Below are 19569 nucleotides of genomic sequence, written 5' to 3' on the forward strand. Positions count from 1 at the left end.
TTACTAAATTTAAGAACGAGACAAATCATAAGCTTCCCAATTAAAATAAAATAAAAATTTCCAGATTTACCCCTTCGCACATTTACACCCATCCAATGCACGTGCCACTTGGACAAGTGTTCTGAAGATGACCATACGGAAAAATCAGCCATTGTATGTTGAATTTGGACCGTTGTTGATTTTCTTTTAACGGTCCGTTGGTTTTTATAAAGGTGTGACCCAATGATCATTTGCAAACATGATTTTTAAGGGTATGGTCATCTTCAGTAGTGGGTCCACCTTATGAGCGGCTTGGATGTCCTACAAGGTTGCCAGATTGGCACATGTGGGACTAGCAAACCTGAAAATTAAAATAAAAATTGAAAAGGAAAACACGTATGAAACACGGAGGTCCTTTTTACGTTCTCTCTTTTCCACAAATTCCTCAATCATCGCTGGAATTTGGAAAAACACGGCCACAGATTGAGCGAAAAATATATAGTAGACCTCGATTGAATAAGTTGTTTCTCCCAAAAACAAGGATCAGCTTTGACTTTTTACCAGTCATCCATTTGTCTTGTGGGGCCCACCTGAGGAGTTAAACGGTTTACTTTTGACCATTTGATATCATCTGGCCCACCTGATGGAAAGCTCGGATATTGCACATGTGTGCCATTTTGTCACGTGTGGTTGCCTGAGATCTTCTCAGAGATTATGATTTTGTGGAATTAAATCCTATTTTATATTAATTTGGACCATTTGGACCAATGTACGGCTTGAGATCATGCTTGGATTGTACGTGTCTTTTTTGGGAGTTTTCAATTCTGACGAGTGGGGCTCATGGTTGGATAATCAAGACCATCAGTCTGTTGTGGCCCACGGATAGACGGTTAAGAAGAGAAATACGCTACAGTCACCTGAAAATGATCCAAAATACCTGCTTCTAGCTGCTAGGATCCTCCAATCTGGAAGATTTTTTGGAGCATGGTCCATTCACCTTGGGTTGCAACAGACCAATGGTCCAGTGACCGAACCATGGGCTAAGCCTGAGACGAGTCCCCTGCTACTTTCTGAGTCGACTCAGACACGGTCAGACCCGGTCCCGAGTTCAACTCAGCTTGAGTCAGCGAGTCACCAAGACTTAAACCCATGGTTCAAAATAGTAAAGTAACATGGTTGTTTTATCTTTTTTCTCGGATTTCGCAAGAAAGAAAAGTAAATAAATAAATAGAAAGTGCTGGTTATCATTAACATAGTGATTATGGGACCCGGCTTACCAGCAATGGCCCACCCATGTTGTCACTCTTTTTTTTTCTATTTGATAAACAATCCAACGATCCAAATGGCTTTAAAAGTTGCAATATCTGTGATTTGACTATTATTGGGGATGGGAAAAGACGCAGTTGCAACTACCGAGTGGAATCCCAGCTTTATGAAAAAGGTGTGGACAACATAAAAATGGGCATTGTCTACTATAGTATAATAAGAAGCTTCCCAAGTAAAGGAGACTTGCCATGTAAAGATGGTGGGCCACACATGGATAGCTTGTAGTATCTTAGGAATTGGGCTTTTGCTCCATTTGGGTCTTTCAAAAGTATCATCCTTGAAGGTTTTCTAGCCCCACACACGGCGCAGGTGCCAACGTGGCGAGTACATCGAACATCTGACCAGTGCTCGAGGTGGGCCCACCGTGAAGATGACCATAAGAAAGATTGGGCTAGGCCAATAATCAGGCGTTGGATTTGGCCAGTCGGGGATTTTGCTTTTGAACTTCAAATTTCTTTTTTTTTTTTTCTTTTTTTGTATAGGGGTGGTCTACTGGATGAATGGACCAGCCTGACATTTGAATGCAAACATGTTTACAGTGGGCCTCGTGGTGATTCACTCAGATGTCCCACACAAGAACCAGGTCGACGTGGCAAATGGGTCAGGAGCCTTGATCACCAGATGTATTTGCTATGCGTACTGAGGGGAAGGAACTTCATGTAATAACATCCAAATCCATTAAGGCATGTTTGGATCCCTCCATTGATCAATTTTGGGTTCGTCAATCCCCATAGTTGCTTTAAATCCCTTGTTTGGGGCCTTCAGGCATTGGATTGATGAGTCTAACCACCACCCAAAATCTACAAAAGCAGGAATTGACCACCTACCTTGAAAAGGTGTCGGTGCATTATGGGGATTTAACAATCCTCATCGGTTTCCCAACCTTAATCAAAACCCTTCGCCTCTACCCGTTGAATGACCTGAGTGGGTGGACCAGTAAGATCTGACAGTATCTACACGATCTAAAGGACCTTTGCACAAAGCTAAAGAAAAATAGTGTACATCCAATGGTCTACTTAACCACTATGAGAGCGAAAAGGATCTGGTCAAACTTCTAAGATGGTCCCCAGATTACGATTACCAATCATCTAGAGGCAAAACTGATAGACAAGAGGATGTTATTGATCAGAATCGTTTAACAAGCTAATGCAGGAGATTAAGAGGATATTGGAAAAGTTGGAAAGAGCTAAGGCTTATTCCTATCACATCTTCTCTCTCCCATATCTCAATCCTCTTTAAATTTAAATTTTGGAGAGAGTTGAAAAGGTGGTTGGAAGGAAAAACACATGGGACCCACTCACTAGTGGTTGCCCACAAGTGGGCCCCAGGGGCCAACATCCAACACGACAGCCATCTTGTTGCTGTCTGAGCATATCATTCAGCCATTGTTGAAACATGGCCCTCCACCTAACTATGCATGCCATTTTTTTATTTTTATATATTGTTTTTTGTAACTGACATCATCATCATCCAAACAATAGACCAGACAGATTTTACTATCTGTGACTCCAAACAAAAACTTGGCCTATCCAAAACCGGCCATTGGCAGGATTCGCAACTTCCCTCAGATCTGGAAGTCCCACCATCCAAACGGTCTCTTACTTGAACGCACTATCTAATTGAATTTGTGATTGTCACTCAAAAAACAGGAAATAACCAAATTGTAATTTCTCAGTATTGGTAATGCATGTGTTCAGCTTTACAAGGGATTTACGGATGCATGGAAACATCATTATAGCTTTTGCTATCTCCTAATGGTTGAACTGATTGTTCAGAATTCAATTAACTTGTCCATCCAAAAACAGCCCACTGCTTTTGTCAAACAGGATTCAGGCATGAATTACCTTGTATTTCATGAGAAACAAAAAACAATCATACCATTCAAAGCTTAATTACTAACAATAGAATACTCTATATTCCACTTAAACATCCACCATGCTTTCTTGTAGCACTATTCAACCTGTCCTCATCTCGTGCATAAGATTCACCCTATCCATGAGGTAAGCCAGCCTACTTTTGGCCCTGAGCTCAAAAATCAGGCTGATCTGAAACTCCTAAGTGAGCCACACCACAGGGCACAGTTGGAATGGGGTTACCCACCATTTAATAAACCTTCCAAATTGTGTGGGGCCTACTGTGATGTTTATATGCCATCCAATTCATTCATCTTACTTGCCCCCGCCAGGTTCAAGAGAAGCCATGCAAGTGGAGCCATTTCAAACTCATGCAGGCTGTACCTTCTGAATTTAGAGGTTTGTGCCTTGATTTTACAGTGCACCCGATGGTATGGCCCACCTGAAGTTTTGGCATCCTGAGTGAAAATGAGGCAGCGGCGCACCTGATGGATTGGGTGGATCTTATGCACGTTCTCCCCACGTGGGGCTGCGACCTAAATTGCAATTGGGCACCAAATAGGGAACAATTAGCACATCGCATCTTCCCGTTGGGCACCAAATAGTGCCCAACAAACACCATCGAACACACTGTTAAGCACCCAAATAGTGTGCCAATTAACAGCATCCACAGCACCAAATAGCTCTCAATTAAGCCCACCAACAGCCTAAAGCGCACACAACAGGCAGTTGGGCACCACCTCAAGTTGCATAAAACACACAAGAAGCCATCCATTTCCACCACGCAACATTACCATGAGCACTGGATAACGTGCAACTAATGCCATGGCCCAAGCCACAGTTCCGCTTGGCCAAACACCACTCAACCAGCCTTCATGGCCATGCAGTGCCACTCTGGCATGACAGAAGACACTGCTAAAAAAGGTTTTCAATCCAGCTCATACTAAAGTGAATAAACAAAACGAAACCCCCGGTAATTGCAAGCACACGCATGCAACGCACAACTTGTAAGCAGGTCTTACCAATCTCTCATTAAATGTAAAATTGACTAATCCTGCTTCACTAAAACAAAAGGTTAATGTGAAGAAAATGACATCGATCGAATATTTATATGCCGAGATTTCAAGAACACAACTAACCTCGTCTTTTAGCCACTGACATCTTCCCATCAAAAGACATTTAACATATTTTAAGCACTGAAGATTTGAGGGTCCGAATATCTTGCCATAGATCATGGATGAGATGATGATGATGACCTTTTCTTTTTCTTTTTCTTTTTCTTTTTAATTCCCAAAATCAGGCGACAAGCGAGGCACTGAAAGACATTGTGAGCCGACATGACGTTACGGCGCTACGGCGGTTTTTAATTTCTTTGGATAAACAAAGAAAAAAGAGATCATGACATGTAAAAATGATGAAAAATAAAAACAAGTGTCTCATTTCCAACCCAAGGCCTGCCTTATCCCAGTGTAGATGAGTCCTATAGACCTTCCAATCAAGCTAACCAGGAAGAAAGAGACGGCACTGCTGACCTTAGCAACAGCAGTTCTAACCAACGGCATTGTAATATCAGAGAGCTCCAGATATAAGCTGAAATAGTACCTCCTGCAACCACAAGCAGTCACACTCAGTCCCACTTCAGTTCCCTGCTATATAACTATGCACCTCATGTGATTAAATTATTGCAATTGAATACAACGACTACAGAACTCACAAACCAACTGATAAGTCAAAACAGATGTCACACAAACACACATATATCATGGTTCAAAGTATCAGTCGACATATATTGGTATCGGTTCCTACTGACACGATATTAAATTTGAATTGATCATAGTTAAAATTCACACTGTTAGCTGCGTACATCCAGTGCAGATATAGGACATTGCCATTGCATGTTGACATTAGTTAGTAGGACAATTTCTAACAGCCCATCTGTAAACCTTGGAAGTCCTACAAGGATCAGTGGCTAGGATCACCCAAACACCGTGATTTTTTTGCTGTGCCCTGCCTGTTGTAGGGCCCAACAGATGAATGATCAGGATCTCAAACATATGTGACACAGTGGTTGCTAACAAACTAACCAGTTCCTTTTCTCAAAATGCTAATGCATCTGAGTAAAATACTAAAGCATGTCCAATAAATTGATAGGGTTTTGCTAATGACCCCAGCTTCATGGGGATGCTAGCAATGTCCCCAAACCTTTTTGAATGACATGTGGGATGCCCAATCATCAATTTGATCCATCTGTTCTTTCATTCACTAGGACAAGGCATGGTGCAAAAAAAAAAACACCAACCAGATAATCCTAAGCATCCGGTTAATAGCATGGAAAATGCACAGTCAAGATTGAGCGAATAAATGAAATAGGTCCAACCATCATCTTGAACCATCCATACGATAGACCCTACTTTGTATTGCTTATGATTCCAAAGTAGCAGTTTGGTTTGATGATTCTAACCTTGTGATCTATGGCTTGTATAAAACAGATGGTTGTAACAAATCGGCCCCACTCATAGGATTAGGATCATCCAATAAGTGTGATTCTTACACCATGGCTTGCTCCCAATGATACTGCTGAATGAACCGTCCCAATTGATGATTGGGGGTCCCACGTGTCATTCAACCATGAAGGTGGGAACATTAGCAAAACCCATCCGTAGCAAAAAAGAAAATAATAGAGAACCTCCACAGCAGACACATATTAGCATCAGATACGGTGGCCATGGAAAATCCAACATGCTGACGTCCATACAGTCATATGCTGATATTAAAAGATGCTATATTATCTAAATACTATTTCATAAAAGTGTGAGATATAGGAAAATGTGTCACAAAGCAGACTAAAATTATAAATATTGTATAGAAATATAAACAGGATGTACAATTTCTCATGTCGACAAGAGTGTCAGGAACATGTCAAAAACAACAATATTATGAAGGGACGCGAATTGCATACTGAGTAACTCAATATGCTATAGTGCACTTAGTAAACTCTGTGGAGCCCACTGTGATGAATGTCTTATCCACGCCGTGCATCCGTTTTAACAGATCATTTTGGGGCATGAGCCCAAAATTAAAGCATATCCAATACTCAAGTGGACCACACCATAGGAAACAGTGTGAATTGAATTCCTACCATTGAAAACTTCTTGAGGCTCACAGAAGTTTGGATCAAGCTGATATTTGTGTTTTCCCTTCAACCATGTCTTTGCGACATTATGAACAAGTTGGATGACAAATAAACATCACTGTTGCCCCTAGGAATTTTCATTGGTGGACATCATTATCCCTAATGTTTCCTATGGAGTGGTCCAGTTGAGTTTTGGATATGCTTCAATTTTGGGCTCGTGCCCTAAAATAAGCTGGTAAAACAGGTGGGCGGCACGGATAAGACACATACATCACAATGGGGCCAAAGAGTTTACTCAGTATGCTATAGCGCACTGAGTTACTCAGTACGCAATCCACTTCCATTATTAAAGGGGGGGTCATTTCATAGCTTAAAGCAAGAAAAAAAAAAAAAAAAAAACAAATGAGACTCTGTCAGCATAGTCACATGGGCATGGCAACAATTCAAGAAGTGTCCTTGAAACATATCAACAAGCATATCTTCCTTTTTTGGCGGGTCTTTTTGCAGAATATCATGCAGAGAACATTAGGGAATGCAACAACCAAGGAATCATGTCTAAACTTGTATGCATCCAAGAATGTACATGAGTGTGCTTGCATGTGCAGAGATGGAGGATTCAAAGGAACATACCACCCAGTCAGGGCCCTTAGTTCCTTGGTACGTTTCACAGGCAAGGACATATGACTGATCACAACATAACATAAAGGGGAACATATTGCAGGAGGCTTCTGAAAGGTAAGCTTCTTCCACCAACGAAGTTTCTCTCTTCGGCTCTCTTTGGGGTCCTCTAGGAGTTGGGTCCGAAGAGTGCACAAGTCAAACCGATCCTCGTACATAGAAACTACAGATTCAATGTTTTGGTGCATCCATTGCTTCAATGCCACCTATTACCAAGAGATTCTGGATGAGATACTAGGTCCTTGGGTGAATATATAGACATGCTACTTCCACCAGGACGATGCATGCATGCACAAATAAAATAAATGGTGTGGGTGCAGGTGTTGACCATGTGGCATAGTGTGGCACACACCACCAAGTTGGTGTTAATTTCCATTTCTAGAAGAGCCAAACCATTTGACTGGGAGATTCCAGGCACCTAGTGGTGGACCATTCTAAAATGAAAGAAAAACTGTACCTCATTTCGTAATCTTTGAAGAGCTCTAGTCGACAAAGAACACAAACTCAAACCCAAGCTATTCATTTCACTGGACATGTTACTATCAACCGAAATAAGCTCTAGATACAAGCTCGTGATTCCATCTGCCAAAGTAATCACCAGATCTTCTAAGATGTCAACTCCATGCTCAGTAAGTATTTTACTGTCATAGTGGCAACCAATCCTGGTAAATGAAAAAAGGCAAAGAGTGGTCATGCATTAAAACAAGTGACCACACGTATGATAAGAAAAAAAGGATAAAGGTGGATGAATAACATCAATGGCTTGATCTTTAGAGAATGACATAATATATGCTAAAGAAACAGGTCTGTAGCATGGTTTAAAAGACCATCTAATGCATAATCGACTTGGTATAGATCCTAAATGAGATGATTTGGAGGCTGAATTCAGAAATGTGGTAGAGATAGCCAAATAAGGCAACCTTTTGACAGAAAGAGGGGATTAAAAGGCCAAATAAGGTGAGGCCTTTGGGACTCATTCAGACCCGGCTGAATCAGACAGGGACTCATCCATATCAAATGAGCCATGCAGTGCAACTGTTCTTGTTCGGTACTGATCGACAAGGATATAACAAAGGGGAAACCTCGGTGCGACTCAACTAGTCATATCAATTTCAGCAGTATGACTTGGACTCAGCCCCAATCAAGTCAATCGCCAAAACCTGGAGTTTAAACCACAGTCTGCAGACATGCACATGCAATCAAGCATAAAGGACTCTAAATCATGCAACATCATGGATAAGATTGCTTGTAAAATCATGATTAGCTATTACACGATGCACTAATATTCTTAATATCCCCAGTACATGGGAATATAGACAACAGTCCTATAAGATTTTTGCCACTGGAAAGCAAAGCATGCATGAAAAACCAATGGGCATGCAGCCAGAAATACACAGATACAGATTTAATATGACTGAAAGTTAATAAGGTTTACTCATGGGGATTAGCAAATTGGGTGGAGGAAAGTAGGGAGTTGTGTTGTAATAACGCTCTAGTTTTCCATCAGAAGTCATATGTCCTGAGGTTGGGCAACCCAGGAGTGGGCGCTTTTGGCCTGCAAAGTGGTCAATAGAGATTTTCTACCATTTTGAAGCAACTCCCCGCTCATACAACATTTTCTACCATTGAATCAATCATCTCTAATAGAATGGTATCTATGAACATAGCTTGCAAAGGGTTGGTTCAATGTTCCACGCAACGGGGAGCTGCATATTCCAATTTCCATGTGTTCTGCTTGCTAGTTGATCTACTTATTCAGGTGACCTGCATAAACATTTATCAGTCCTGATGACATGCACAAGTAGGAATAATGCCTAGAGCTGTCGGAATGATACATGGTCAAGATATAAAAAAAAATAAAGACCACATGACTGCATGAAGGTCAGGATAAAGAATTGCTAACTCGCAACTACTTACCTGAGGGAGCCAAATCTTAAAAAGAACAGTAGATCTGCAAAGAGGTCCTCCTTCCCCAGCCTCTTAATGTTCTGTAAAATAGTATCATCTCCTTTCAACCTTTCAAACATCTTAGTAAAAAGATCCTGAAAATAAACAGAATCACTCATTTAAACATGTGATTGCCAGACAAATAAATAACAAAATGCAATACCCCATCCAAAGTACCTTGCCTAGTTTTTTATTTTCCAGACAAAGTTCATCTTCCAGCCATGTTAGGCATAGTGGCTGAAGGGATGCTTGTATTGTTTCTGATAGAACTGCTAACCAAACATCCCGGTTAACAGCTTCATTCATTCCAGGGATGGTATTAACCTGCGAAGGAATTTCATGGAACATTTAGCCAGATGAAAGAAGAGATCCACAATGGTTAAAGAACTCAAGAGGCCGCATGAGATGCTGCCGTCAAATGCAACAAGGGAATTATGATATTCTGAGTAAGAAAGTGCTTCGATTTAAGAGAGATGGGTTGGATGAATCATGGCTTACATTTTCTTTTACTCTCTTAAAGCACTTTTTTAAATGCAAACCTTGAAAGTAGCAGTTCATTATCCAATGATACTACAACAGCATTCTATCACAGGCACTACCTTACCATGCACTCCGAAGAGTCCTAATCCGAGTTTCCAACAATCATACATTCTATCAATTGATTCTTTAGTGACCATATGCATTGACAATTTGGGGTGGCAATTTGTCAGGTTTGGCCCTGTGCCCGATGCTTAAGACGCGAGGTCCAAAGCCAGCACAGGCCTGGCACAACAGGCCCAAGCCCGAGCCGAAAAAATGGTTGGGCCTAGGACAGATCGGAAAATTAATAAAATCCTTACTTCCCACAAAAATGCTCCTAATTTATCCATTGATCAAGTGAGCGAACATGCACAAAGAAATAGACATTTTAGAGGAATGAAACCAACAGTCTATGTTCAAGATGAACTGATTGCCTAACCAAGGATTGGAATGGCTTCATGGGATATGACAAAGATATGACAAACATACATATAAAGTTGGGTCGGACCCGGATGGGCTGAGCTACAATGATTTGGGCCCAAGCCTGACCCAAAAATTGATCGAGCCATGCAGGCTAGGCCCAAGCCCGACCCACGGGCCAAGCTAATAGATCCAAGCCTCGCCCAAAGCTGGGTCGGGCTAGTCGGGTTGGATGGACTACCATCCCGTTGCCACCCTTACTGAAAATCCACCTGTACACACACCAGATGCACCTTATACTTCAATAGTTCTCTGTTCTGTAGGAGTAACTTCAATTTTCAAGAATTAGACTTAAGTTGTCCCAAGACTATAAAGGAAAAATGTTCAACTAGATGCATGATGCCTAATAATAAGCAAGTTATATCTTAGGGCATAATATTTCTTTCTCAAATTAAGAAGATACATGCATTTCATGTGATTTTCTCATAAGCAGTGGTCATCCATTCTATCTATTTAACTGGAAGTGACATCCACCTCATTACCAAACTGTTAGTAGACATCACCAGGTCTGATAAGTTTATTAATATGTAGTGACGGCAGTACAGGCAAAAGAGTTCTTAACAATTAAAGATTATACCCTCTAAGCAACTGACAGGAGAGAATTTTAAGATGTTATTTAGACATTTAGTAGGTAGTTGTGTCTTTCAGTGATGCAGTGAAGCTACTCCAACAATGACTTGACTGAAGAAACCATTATTCTTTTCTTGATGTCTGCTAGCCCTACATGCGCTTTTACATGTGACCCATATGCCAGCTCAGAACATGTGCAGGACATCCAATATGTGAACAATGTGAGCTCCACCGTGAATATTTTCTGATGAACAAATCAAGATAGCCGAATCATCAAGCGGATCATACTACAACTGAATGAAGACCAATGGCAAGTTCTTTAAATGCCCATTCTTTGCATACATTTGGTGGGCTGCCTTATGAGTGGAGTGACCTGAATTTTTTCACCAAAGCACTTGAGGCCCCCACCTTATCCACAGCTTGGATGTCCCATTCATGTGCCATTCTGGCACATATGCCTCATGAAAGAGCGTATATTTCCTGTAGCACACATTGTGGCATTGTAAGCACATCGTTTGCACACAAAGTTAGACTCCAGCTTCATCATCCTGTATAGATGTTTCATCTGCCAGGATTCCTCTTTGCAGCCAGGAGTCGATAGCTGCACTGCAATTTATGGACCTGACTCAAAATTTATTTATGCTTTAGTTCCAATAATTAACACAACTACATCACTAATTAGCACTAATTCAATGTATAAGCCCGGAGACACATTGCCACCATAAAATGCCATGGCTTTCCAAACAAATGGAAATGAAGAGTGGATATGGAAGAGAAAGGTGTATGGCTTTCCCCACAAAAATGCCATGACTTTCATAGGCAAGACTGAAACATTGAAAGGTGTATGGTTTTCCATAAAAACGCCACGGCTTTCAAAGATCACATACGATGAATCCTTCATCCCCATAATGATCGGAGCCTAGAACTTCCCCACAATAACCAAAACAAGTTAAAATTATCTAATTCCAATGTGTGACTGACATAGTTTTGAATGATAATAAACCTACGTAAGTGGCATTGCCATATCCAATTACGAGGCAGGTTGTGGTAGAGAACAAGAACATAGCAAGTGCTACTGTCAACTAGAAGAAAAGCTAAAAGAAACTAGCATAAAAATAAATAGCAGCTAAATGTTGAAACTGTACCCAAGCATTTGATATTGTCATGATTTCCAAGCATGTATTGAAACTTTAAACATTTTAAATAGAGCCCAGAAAAATAGATGCAAACTCCATACTTCTACCATTCCATTCTCCATACACAGTAAAAAAACTTCATATTCGGAATGTTGGAATAATGTTTACGACCCATGATCTAAGGTTTTCAACTTTTCAATATGGTGATGGAAGTTCTAAAATTAATTATGTAGTAATTTACATTATCAAATTGAGTTAAACACCCACAACTTAGGTTTCCAATAAACAGGCAGCTGATTCTGGCTTTAATTAAGCCTATCATCTACAACTCATAACACCAATTGTCCCAATCAAGTTCGAAAATTAATTGCCATATGAGATCTTTCATCCAAACGAATAAATATAATAAGTGAGATAGATGGGCATTAGAGACAGTGCCTGCCTCTTTCTCGAGTCGCTGCAAAGTAGCCCAGAGCAATCGTAACCTGGGACCGTCAGCGATTGCATAAAAACTTAAAGGACGCATAGCGTTGTTATTTTCGCATTCAACAACTCTGTTATCCAAGTTACCATCAGGTTCAATTGCATCCAAAGCATCAAGAAGTTTCCCTTTCACTTCATCCCAAACAAACTCCGAGTTGATCTGGTTTTTACTCATCACTGCACTGCCAATGAGAAAGTTCTACATAAATCAACTAAGAATAACAAAGTCAAATAATTAATAAATAAATATTGCATCAAATCTCAATAATATCAACCAAGTTCATCATCACTATAAAAATGATGTGTTACATGGTTTCAACGACAAGATATGTTAAGCTGCTTACCCTTACCTACCAGAAGGGGTAGAGCTAGAAGTGCCTGCATCTTGATCCAGCATGCTCTTTCTACCATTAAAAGAAACTTTATTGGATGGAATTACTCCAGCCATGTATGCAAAGGCCACAGTGGCCATCAAAAGCACCTGGTCAACAATGGGTATCCAACTTATGGAGGTCACATTCTCAGCATGTATCAGAGTACCCAAGCAACAACACCTTGATGGTAACTCCTTAAACTGCCGACTTCCTTTCCAGGTTGTGGCAAGAGAAGCACCAAGTTCACACACTTCCTGTGATGGAAATCGAACATGTCTACACTTTCCACGAAAATGCTTCCTGCAAAACATAAAAATAAAAACAAACATGTGATTCACAATGATGTTTTAGTAGCAGTGAGCCTTCTAACTGCCATAACCCAACCATCCTACCTATATAACAATAAGTCAATAACCCTTGAAAATAGGTGCCTTACTACAACCTAATATGGATACTAAAGAAATACAGAAACCCAAAATCCTTCATTTTTTAAGCCATTTAATACATGTATCCAGGGGGGTATCTTGTATGCAAATGACATTAGTTTTGATTGACAAGACAAGGGAGGGCATAAACACAGCTAAATTTATGGAGGGATGCTTTAAAATCAAAAGGACTTAAAATTAGTAAGACTAAAACAGAGTATATAGAGTGCAATTTAGTAACAATAGGAGTGAAACGAGGAATTAGTTAAAATTCCTTCTTTTTTTTTTGAGAAGCCACAATTTATATATAAAAAAGAAAAGGGATACAAGAAAGAGAGCGAGAAGCGATCGCCGAGAAAGCAATCTCAACTAGACTCCAAGAAACAGAAATCACAATCGTTTAGGCCCACAACATACACCGCCCCTTCAATCAGAAGTCTCTTGGCCTTACTAGCAATAGCCAAATCAGAATATGAGGTATCCCTGAAGCATCTGCCGTTTCTTTCTTCCCACACAGCCCACCAAATGGTGACTAAAGCCATTCTCCACAAGCGCGTCTTGTGCTTGCCCAATCTGACCCCATGCCAAGCCTTGATGAGGAGAGACACCGAATTTGGGAAGCACCACTGAATATTGAAATGGAGGAGAAATTCTGCCCAAATCCGAGAAATGAAGGGACACGAGAGGAGAAGGTGATCAACAGATTCTTCATTTTTCATGCAACAGAGGCACACATTGACTAAAGGCATCCCCCTTTTCCTAAAATTATCAACCATAAGGATTTTCTTGCTTCCAACCAACCAACCAAAGGAAGAGAATTTTGGAGGGACCGAATACCTCCAAATATGAAAGGGTGGGGAGGCTTCATTTGGAGAAGAGTCACTATCAAGGAGGGAGTAAAAGGATTTAACTGTGAACTTGCTGGACTTATCAAGCTTCCAAAATAATTTATCTTGTGAGAGGAGGTCAGGCGTGCCACTATAAATGCGTTGGAGAAGCCCCACATATTCTTCAATTTCCCAATCTTGAAGGTTTCTTTTGCAGGCGACATTCCACTCAATATTGCTAGCCGAAAGTTTGAAACAACTTGCAACATTAATGGATGGGTCGGGGCGAGGCTGAAAATATTTGGGAAGGCATCTTTCAAAGGGACATCGCCCACCCAAACATCCTCCCAAAACCGGATTTTGGCTCCATTGCCTAGGACAGCCAATGCCTTTGAGAACTTCCTTTTTCAATGATATGATTCCCTTCCAAATGGCGAAGGCCCGATAAGAAGAGGAGTCTTTGGACCACCATCCTCTAAAAGATGTGCCGTATTTGCCTTTGATGATTTTGTTCCAAAGAAAATCATCTTCCATCCCAAGTCTCCATATCCACTTTCCAAGAAGGGCCATGTTCATGGTCTTGAGACCCTTGATCCCCGCTCCACCTTTATGAAATTGCTTGCAAACCTGGGGCCACCGAACAAAATGAAATTTCCTTTTCTCTTCCCTCCCATTCCAAAGAAAATCCCGTCTTAATTTTTCAAGCTTGGACAAGACAGAAGCTGGGCATTTGAAGAGGGACATAAAGAATAGGGGCAAGTTTGAGTGGGCAGCCTTAATGAGAGTGAGACGACCACCTAAAGATAAATATATGCATTTCCATCTAACCAAGTAGCCCTCAAACCTTTTGATGACCTTGTCCCAAAGAGATTTGGGAGGTAAACCCTTGCATAGCGGAAGACCGACGAAAGAAGTCGGAAGCGAAACCGAAGAGCATCCAAAAGAGGCGGCGAAAGAGCTAACCTCCTCTTCTTTCAGATTAACCCCAAACATTTTTTATTTAGCCATGTTCACCCTTAGGCCCGACACCACATCGAAACATTGGATCGTAGTGCGCAAGTTTTCTAATTTAACTGGGTGCTAAATATGGGAGATGGGGAAGGGCAGACCTTTCACCTTGATACCACCTAAAATCCCAGCCTCCTGGCCCGTCTGAATCATTATGAAAATAGCCTCACCCACAATAAGGAAAAGGAAGGGGGACAGGGGATCGCCCTGACGAATACCACGGGAGCTCCCAAAGAAGCCGAACGGAGTCCCGTTAAGGAGAATGGAGAAATGGGCCGATCTAAGGCATTCACTTATCCACCCCCTCCACTTGATTCCAAAGCCCATCCGCCTCATCATGTACTGCAGGAATCGCCAATCGACGTGATCATAGGCCTTTTCGATGTCTAGCTTACAGAAGATGGTCTTCACTTTATCTTTGTGGGAGGAGTCCACGCATTCATTTGCAATAAGAGCGCAATCGATGATCTGTCTACCAGGGATGAACACGCTCTAATGGCCAGAAATGAGCTTCCCTATAACATTCTTCAACCTGGAAACCAGAACTTTAGCCAATATTTTGTATAGGCCCCCCAAAAGGCTGATAGGTCTGAATTCAAGGAAGGAGCTGGCACCCGGGAATTTGGGGATTAAGGCTATGAAGGATGCCCCTAGGCCTTTTGACAGGTGCCCCTATCCAAAAATTCCTTGAAGAAGCACATGATATCATCTTTTATAACATCTTAGAAACTGAAGAAAAACGAGATAGGAAAGTCGTCAGGACCCGGAGCCTTTTCGCTGGCAAGGGAGGACACCGCAAGCCGCACTTCGTCATTGCTGAAAGGGGCCTCAAGCGAAGCAGCGTCGTCAGAAGAGATGGAGCCCAGTTGAAGATGGTCTCCGTTTTATCTTCAATACAACGACCGTTAACAGTGATGCTGCTGATTCTGTTAGTCCTGGCATGCATGCTGGCTATGCTATGAAAAAAAATTGAATTTTTATCCCCCTCCTTAACCCACTTGGCCCGAGATCTTTGCTTCCAAGCAATTTCATTTTCAAAAGCCCTGGCAGACAGATCCTGGATGAGTTGAATTCTTCTGGCTAGTTGAATTCTTCTGGCTAATCTATCAAGGAAAGAGGTGCCATTTTCATCGTCGACATCAATACGTTGAAGCTCTGCCATAATTGCATCTGTCTCCGAGGCCCTTTTGAGGAGAACTTCCTATTTCCACTTCTTCATATTTTCCTTCAACGATCTGAGTTTGCTGCACAGTTTGAAACCTGCAAAACCATCAACATGGATCTCGCGCCACCAGTCAAAAACCATCTGATTAAAACCTTTGATAATTAACCAGGAAGAATCGAATCAGAAAGGTTTGGGTCCCCAGTTGTACTCGTCAGTTGCTAGCATTATCGGATTATGGTCGGAGGTGGTTCTTGGGAGAGAAGACTGAGATGCAGAGGGGAAAAGTTTCAGCCAGTCTGCAGAGACAAGGAACCTGTCCAATCTAGAAAGGGTAGGATGTGCTCATCCGTTGGTCCAGGTAAAATTGGACCCGAGAAGGGGTAAATCTACAAATTCCTAATCTTTGATCCAGCAGGAGGAGCGCATCCCTGGCGACAATTTCCTACCGTGAGATTTTTCATCCACATACCTGATGGTGTTGAAGTCACCGACAAAACAACAAGGGCCCGAGAAATCCCTCCTGGAAGCACTAAGTTCCTCCCAAAAAGCAGCTCTTTTAGCTTCCAGAGTAGGGCCATAAACTGAAAAGAGAAGGCATTTCTGATTGGAAGATATGTCCGACAGTATGACCGAGACGGAGAAGACGCCGGCCCAAGATTTCTCCAGAGACCATTTGGACGATTTCCACGAGATCAGAATGCCACCCAATCAGCATCAGAAGCCTTCCACAACGAGCCTAAGATCCTGGCATTGAACTTCAGGATCTTCATTTCCTGAAGGCAGATGACATCCGGGTTGCGAGCGTCGCAGGATGCTTTTATCATTCTTCTTTTCTACTTCGAACCCACCCCTCTGACATTTCAAGAAATAATCTTCATTTGTAAGCTAGACTGCCTCGAGGAATCCGAATGTTTGAGAAATTTAAGAGGTCGGAGAGCTCTCCCACAGCGAACGCAAGACGCTAGAGCTCTCTGTTGCTAACCGATTTGGACAAGTGATGTTTGGGGGACCTGGTGATAGGACAGGGTCTTCCACGCGCTTCGATGCACTGAAACAGCGCAATGAAATCTTCCGGGCAGTCCCTGAAAGATAAACCAACGGCCTAGCCAACGTAACTGAGAGCATCCCGAATCCATTTCTTCTTCTATATTGCATCGATGAGCTCTGCTCGATCATCTGGATCTGCCTCCAGTTCTGACAGAAAGTCAATTCGGACTAGAAGAGGTTCCGCTTTAATGATTTGATCACCGAGATCATCTTGGAAGGGGGTGAGAAGGCCCTTCTCAGAGATCGACGCCAGAGGAGGGAGGGAGGGAGGGAATCTTGGGAGGTGGGATCCTCCGAGAAGGATGACCGATAGTCGTCGCCGAAAAAATCTGCTCCTTCCTGACGATCGGCGCTAAAGTCAGGAAGACTGCAATCGATTTTTGGAGCCGACGAGCGCGGGAATAAAAAACCCTTCTCAAATAGTTGTTGGGGAGGCAATACATTCCAAGACGAGGACGCGGGAGGATCGGCAGTTGTTGTTGCAACCATTCTACGGTCGAGATTAGATTCGGCGAGAGGGGAAAGGTTAAGGTTTATAGAGGTATCCGATTCGACAAGAGAACCCGATCTGGAACGAGTGTAGGGGTTCGGGTCCAAGTTAAACCCGAGACCCGGACCCGATGGCGTAGCGCCAAATGTCGACAAGCAACCCTCCATCTCGCCACGCGTCAATCCAGAAGGGAGATTGCCCAAGAAACTTGAGATAATGGGCAAGAGAACTCAAGTGGGCACGTGCGTGGCACACAAGTCAGTCGAGCCACGCGTCGCAGGCGATTGAGGACAGAGAGGGCCCACGCTACGTGTCGCAGGAAGATCGGTACCACGCGGATGGCGATGCGGTTGAGGATTGACGAAGTCATCATGATTGGCATTAGACGTCAGACCGTGCTTCGGTAGTCCGCGGGAGCGTTGAAGGCCGTCTGTCGCACCATCTTCTTCCTTGTTGCCGAGGACGGAAGGGAAAACATCCGATTCCTTGATCTTCAAAATGTCTCCCCACCTAAGAATGGGATCGTTCGAGACCTCCCTTCGCACTGGCAGAAATAGCTGCCTATTATTCACCAACACTTCAATGTGAGGCAGATTTTCTCCCTTTCTTCTTCTTACCCTGGCTCTGATAACAGCCATCTCCTCCCCCAAGCTTGTTTTGGGATCCAGTTCAATAAACGCCCCAACCATGGACGCAGCAGAAATGAAAAAATCCTCATACCACAGTTCAAGTGGGATCGCCCAGATGAGGATCCATGCCTTCCATGCCGAAATAGGAAAACTCCTCCCACCTCTGAACTTTTAGAACCGAATCATCTGCACGTAAAACGCCAGCCATTATCAGCAGATCTGAGTTGATTTCCGGCCCTGTTTTCACCCACAACTCATTGTAGCCAATGGGTTTAATGATGTACGATGATGAGCGGATGTTGTAGCAATCGTCGATCCATCTCTGAACCTGGGAAATCGAAGTGCCCTTGCTGGTTGTAATCACAACCATATTTTCTAGATTTTTTGAGGCCCTATCAAAACATTCTTGGGCACGCTCTCCAAAACCAAATGCTTCGGCTCCTCCGACGAGAGCTTCGTCTGCCCTTTTGCTTCCTGCCTCGGTCGGTCGTTAGAACTATGCGAACCAGTGAGAGCTTCCTTGAATGAAATACCTTTAGACTGGCAGAGATTGCGCTGAACATTGGATGTTGATGTTGCGTTGGAGGTAGAGGGTTCAGCGGATATGATGCGTTTTTGTTTTCTATCAGGGCCGAATCTCGCCCTTTGAACCAGTAGAGGAAAACCACCAAAACTCTCGCCATGCAGCATCTGAACTGCTCTCGCCAGCTCTTCCTCAGATCCCATTCTAATCAAGGCGAAACCCCTGTATTGCCCCGATTTCCTATCCCTTGGCATTACCACATCCATAACAACCCCAGCCCCGTCGAATACTCTTAATAGATTTAAGGGAAACCAGCCATCTGAGAATCCCCTAACAAATAAGGTTGGGTAGCTCTCAACCGCCCTAGGTTTTCGAGCAGCTTTCTGTCCGGGGTTCCTTTGATGCCTGACCTCCTGCCATGAATGGTGGGTCTCGCCATCGATTTTTCCTGCTTCCGCTTCTAGTACAGAGCTAGAGGGGCCCTCCAGACACGGGACGAAGTTCACCGCGGCCATCGTCGTCGATGTTGTCGTCTTCGTCCGTCCATTCATCATCATCGTCGGGGTGCCATCGCCACCTCGACGACGATGGCCAGGAATTAGTTAAAATTCCTGACCAAGAAGTTTCCCAAAATGACCACTTTCAATACCTTGGATCAATAATTCATGACAGTGGAAGACTGAGAAGGATGTTGCCCATAGAATTCATGCTGGGTAGAAGAAATGGAGATATGCTTCTAAAGTTTTATGTACTTGCCGTGCATTGCTCAAACAGAAGGAAAAGTTTACAGGATAGCTATAAGACCAGCCAAGCTTTATTACTAGAATGTTGGGTAGTTAATGAACAACATGTTCATAGGAAGAGTATAGCTGATATGAGGATGTCAAGATGGTCAAGTGGCAAGGCCGGGAAGGAGTGAGCTGGAACAAATTGAAGGCTCTAAGAGGGCAAAGGGAAGGCCCAAAAGGACGTGGATG

General features: G+C 42.7%; 1 protein-coding gene across 1 annotated transcript in view; it reads right to left on the minus strand.

Annotated features, from left to right (window-relative positions):
• Window positions 1-4161: 4161 nt before the first annotated feature.
• LOC131247003 (uncharacterized) overlaps window positions 4162-19569 on the minus strand; it is a 28775-nt gene continuing 13367 nt past the window's right edge. Inside the window, exons 3-9 of the mRNA XM_058247450.1 lie at window positions 12455-12778; window positions 11948-12286; window positions 9094-9265; window positions 8887-9011; window positions 7427-7631; window positions 6922-7175; window positions 4162-4763 (exon numbers count right to left, since the gene is read on the minus strand). Of these exons, the coding sequence (XP_058103433.1) occupies window positions 4595-4763; window positions 6922-7175; window positions 7427-7631; window positions 8887-9011; window positions 9094-9265; window positions 11948-12286; window positions 12455-12778 (1588 nt within the window). The 3' untranslated portion in view covers window positions 4162-4594. The remainder of the gene's footprint in view (window positions 4764-6921; window positions 7176-7426; window positions 7632-8886; window positions 9012-9093; window positions 9266-11947; window positions 12287-12454; window positions 12779-19569) is intronic.

Source organism: Magnolia sinica, chromosome 5 (assembly GCF_029962835.1).
Source record: "Magnolia sinica isolate HGM2019 chromosome 5, MsV1, whole genome shotgun sequence".
Classification (NCBI taxonomy): Eukaryota; Viridiplantae; Streptophyta; class Magnoliopsida; order Magnoliales; family Magnoliaceae; genus Magnolia; species Magnolia sinica.